This window comes from Loa loa (genome assembly GCF_000183805.2).
Source record: "Loa loa unplaced genomic scaffold supercont3.31, whole genome shotgun sequence".
Taxonomy (NCBI): domain Eukaryota; kingdom Metazoa; phylum Nematoda; class Chromadorea; order Rhabditida; family Onchocercidae; genus Loa; species Loa loa.
Genome location: NW_018108211.1, coordinates 348,065 through 352,644, shown reverse-complemented (window position 1 = coordinate 352,644; position 4,580 = coordinate 348,065). Strand labels below are relative to the sequence as shown.

The window sequence follows — 4,580 nt, the reverse complement described above, 5'->3', positions numbered from 1 at the left end:
TCATTTAACTGAGAGAAGCAATTATCATTTAACTGAGAGAAGCAATTACCAAAATAATTTCGCTGTTAATTTTCTTCACAAGTTATGCTATTATGATGTATCTTAAAATATCCCAGCAACAACTCATAACTAGAGCTAATAGCCAAAATCAGAATTTCACATTGTGTGTGGTAATTATACCACAAAGCAACTTAAAATTGGAATATTTCTCATCATATTGCTGATGATGTGGATAGTTAGTAGCTATAGTTTCAAAATTCAAAGCTATAGTTTATTTTCAAGGATGAAAAATAATAAACGAAAAAATAAAAAGTCATAAGCTCACAGGAATCGATGGGGCAGGAATCAAGCCAGCTGTTTGTAGTAGTGCAGCTGCAACGCAAACACAGTATGCTCCTGAACATGGATTTGCATCAATGAACTGAATTGAAGACAACAAAAAAAATTCTTTGAGTTCAATTAGTTCCAGTTCTATGATAGAATGGTAAAATTTTATTTCATTTTGACGATTCTCAATATTACCTGACGAGCCGAGACCAACACAAGAGGGGAGTTTGAAACGAATGGTAACTTTTACAGCAAGAATATTCCTGAAACAAGCTATTGGAAGTCCACATTTACCGACTACTTCGCGAGATAGTTTGCAATACACATAAAAATCCATAAATAAATGCATGAAACCAAACAATAAGAAAACAATGGTCCATCAATGCGTAAAAGTGCTTGAAATATGTCATTAAAAAAAAGAAATTTTGGATAGGTACTTTTAAATTACTTTAAATACTTGAGTGTAACATATCAACAGACCAAAAAAATTTCAATTTAAGGACAAACTTTTTTCGTTGCACTACACCGAGGAGAAGATACCAGAAGGCTAGTATTGCTAAATGTTGTACACCGCACTGATCTTCACAAGATCCGCTCAGTTTTCGAGCTATAGGCACAAGTAATTCGAGGGATGGTGGCGATCCGTCATCAACCGTGTATTCTAAGATTAAAATGAGAAAAAATACAAACTAAACTGGCACAGATATCTAATTAATGAACAGGGAAGTTGAAAAGAAAATTCACTCAATTTGAGACTAAAATGATAGTTTCTTCGCAAAAATAATCAAAAGCTATAAAAACGCATGCAGTTAATGCTAAAAAAATTCTGAAACGAAAAAACATCACTTTCCTCTTTTTTCTCTAAAAATATCTATCCTTCTGGAAAAAAAAAAAACGTCTTTCTGGAAAAAATTATAAATATCCAGAGTTTTTTAATCAGATGTGAAACAGTAACTGTACAAAAAACAACTGAAGTCATTCACATCCAGTTATTTTCCGCAAATTACTATTTCAGTTTATTTATTTGAAACAGGAAGCAAAAGTAAAAAAAAAACCAGAAAGACGTTCTCCGGCTCTCAATAGATCCTTTAGTAACCAGGTTTTTTCAACACCGAGAGCAGGTAACGACAAATATATTCTGCCATCCGCTGAGGTGAATAAGCTAACGTAAGTGCGCAAATCTATAGAGCCCGCAACTGCTGTCTGCAACAAAAAATGCAAATTGCACAGCATCTTTTCGGTCAGTATTATCACTTTACAACCAAATAAATTATTTTTAATACGAGTTTCCAGCTTACCATATAAATAGATTCAAATGATTTAGTATATGCATGCGACAAATAAAGCTTGTATGTTGGTGACTAAAACCTTTTTGACAAATGAACTGGATAAATACTGGTCCATATTGCATGCCATAGAGATATCTTCACCTATTAAGCATTCTAAGATCGTCTAAATGTTGGTATATTATACTGTAGAAATTACAAGGACAATTAAATTCGGGCTTTCATGTCTTCTTTTTACTGAAAGAAAAAAAGGTGAAACGAACTCTTCCATAGACAACAGCGTGTTCACCAAATAAAATGATTTTTCCGGGGGCACTTATATATAATCCACCAGAGGAACTCGACAAAGACCGCATTGGTAATATGTGTGTACTGTTATCGGCCGTTAAAGGACGGGAAGATGATGGCGGCGAATCGTGAACTGAAATTGGTACAAAACATTAAACAATCCAGAATAAAAACTGGATCTTCCAATCTGCCAATCTTTTCCTATAATAGGAAAGATAATCCGAAGTATTTCCAAATAAACTATTCTTAATGTGTCCAAGGATATGTAAAAACCAAAACAAAAATATTATGAATTAGAAACAGTATGCCCAGTCACTAATATGCGAATACTGATGATAATGAATAAGAAAAAATCAGTAGTTAAGATCTTCCAACTTACTGCATTATACTTTCTACAAATATAAAAGGAAGTCCACAGTTGGTTACAAAAAAAGAGTCCTTCTCTACCGTCATATAGATGAAACGGAAGTATTAGTGGCGGTTTAAAGTTTAGAGAATATGATGCTGTGCCAATGGTGGTCTTCCATAATACCGAGTAAGACATTCGTAAAGTAGGCAAACATAGAGGCGATGAACTTTGATCTTGCAATTAATAGCTATCATTAGGAAGCTTGCAAAAACAGTGATTTTCACGATTTAATCTCAAGAGCCGAAGGAGAAAAGATGAGAAAAAAAGATAACTTAGTAAACCGTGATGGTGTAATTTGGAAAAAAGCTATATCGCAAACAATTCAGATAAACACTTACCTTGTCAGTTCGTAACTTAACTTATTCAAAATGACGGAAGATGTTTGCTTAAAGCAAAGAGAGGCAATTTATCGCTTATAAAATCATTACTTCTGCACATAAAACTCCTCAGTTCTATAGAATATAACGTTATGTACTATATAGCGTCATGTACAAGAATATAACATTACGTAATCAGAAATTATATCCTTAGGTCTTAGTTCCTATGTTACTCGCAAATACAGGTTATATGCTTTAAGTATTAATAGAACGACGTGAAACGCTTTTTGCTGCGCTCTTTGAAGCAATAGAAGAATAGAAAGAAGAGAACTGGAAATGGCAATTATGCTATTTGAAGAATACTTTCCCTTTCGGTTCTCCTAAGGAACTGTAAATGACAATAATCGATAACTTATACAGGATCATCATGTAACACAAACTTCAAGTTTGAACCTAGCTAGAAATAAAGATATTTTGGTAAAAACGTTTGTTTAATTTAACGAGTGAAAATTCCTAAGACCCGACCCTTTTGAATTCCTTTTTTTGATGCCCGTTATCCTTTAAAGAATGGAATTAATTCATACTGTGAATCCAACTACTCGAGAGTTCATCATCATCATCAATTAATAAAGGCAGATGTTTGAACTACAACAGTAAGCGGTCAGTGTGAAATTTTTTATGAATCGACGTAAAATGAAAGGTAACTAAAATAGAGTCTAACGCACAAGATGAGAAGTACTTCTATCCCAAGCATAAGCTAAATACACAAGCAATAAAATAAGGCTTAACTCACAATCCTTCCTCATATGATGGGAAGAAATTGAATTTAAAAAAATGAATTTAAGATATTGCTAACGTAATGAAACGGGAAGTGCTTGTATATATCATTAAATATAGCGTTAGAATGAAAATTCCCCGAAAGAGGAGTCGGGAGCACAACGATAGAAGAAGTAATAAATATATACTTCCATTAGCTGACATTATCATCAGGGTTCCGAACATTAAATAGCAACCTATTCATCAATTTTACGTTTTGCTTCGTCTTCGTTAAACTTCGGGACATGACAAACATTACGGAAATTCGAAAAACATTAACTGACATTCGACAAAGAATGGTTGAGAATCGAACCAGTAAAACCGGAACAGATGAAGTGGAAGAGTAAAAACAAGCAATGTAATGCAATATTGTCAAGCAGACTAACCATCAAGAGAAGAAAGAGAGAAAACAAATGGACATGAAATTTCAATTCGGGAAGCTTCTCAACTCAATGAAAAAACTTGCCTGGTTCCAACCATTTCGAAATGAAGGTGAAAATGGAAATCTATTCAGATCGTCTCAATTCAAAAAGATGAAGAAGCTTGAAGTTACATACAAAACTCAAGGTATGAGAAGTTGTCTTCCACGGACGACACTGTAACCATAGACACTGTCGAGTTAGACTGTTGTGCACGTTCCCCTCCTTCCATAATACCTGATACTGTTGTTGCCTCTGCTACTGTTGTGCTGTTCTGTCCTGCCCTGTCTTTCTGAGCTATCAACGCGCACTGCAACGCAACTATTTTACAGATGTCAAATGTGAACAGACCAATTTATCAAATATTATATGAAATTGATAAAAGCCGAAAAGCAGCCGCTGGTCGGTCGATTTTTCCAGCTCTCATTTCATGCTTGTAACAAGTTCCTTGTACTTCCGACTGATAAGTACATCTTAGGCAAAACCGCACAATTATTGTTGAAACAGTCTGACAAAGCCCAACTCCCGCACAATAACAAGAGGACCGAGAAAAGCCTTCGTCCAATTCACTGCTTCTATTCATATGTGCTAAGTATTCACACATATACATACACACACACACACACACACACACACACACACACACACACACACACACACACACACACACACACACACACACACACACACACACACATATATATATATATATATATAT

The 4,580-nt window shown here is 34.6% G+C and overlaps 1 protein-coding gene across 1 annotated transcript in view; it reads right to left on the bottom strand.

Annotated features, from left to right (window-relative positions):
- Positions 1-4,580, bottom strand: part of LOAG_16968 (mevalonate kinase) — a gene marked incomplete at its 3' end in the record, with an annotated part of 14,541 nt that overhangs the window by 5,503 nt on the left and 4,458 nt on the right. Inside the window, exons 2-6 of the mRNA XM_020449621.1 lie at positions 1,877-2,034; positions 1,383-1,530; positions 835-988; positions 523-590; positions 326-396 (exon numbers count right to left, since the gene is read on the bottom strand). Of these exons, the coding sequence (XP_020306835.1) occupies positions 326-396; positions 523-590; positions 835-988; positions 1,383-1,530; positions 1,877-2,034 (599 nt within the window). The remainder of the gene's footprint in view (positions 1-325; positions 397-522; positions 591-834; positions 989-1,382; positions 1,531-1,876; positions 2,035-4,580) is intronic.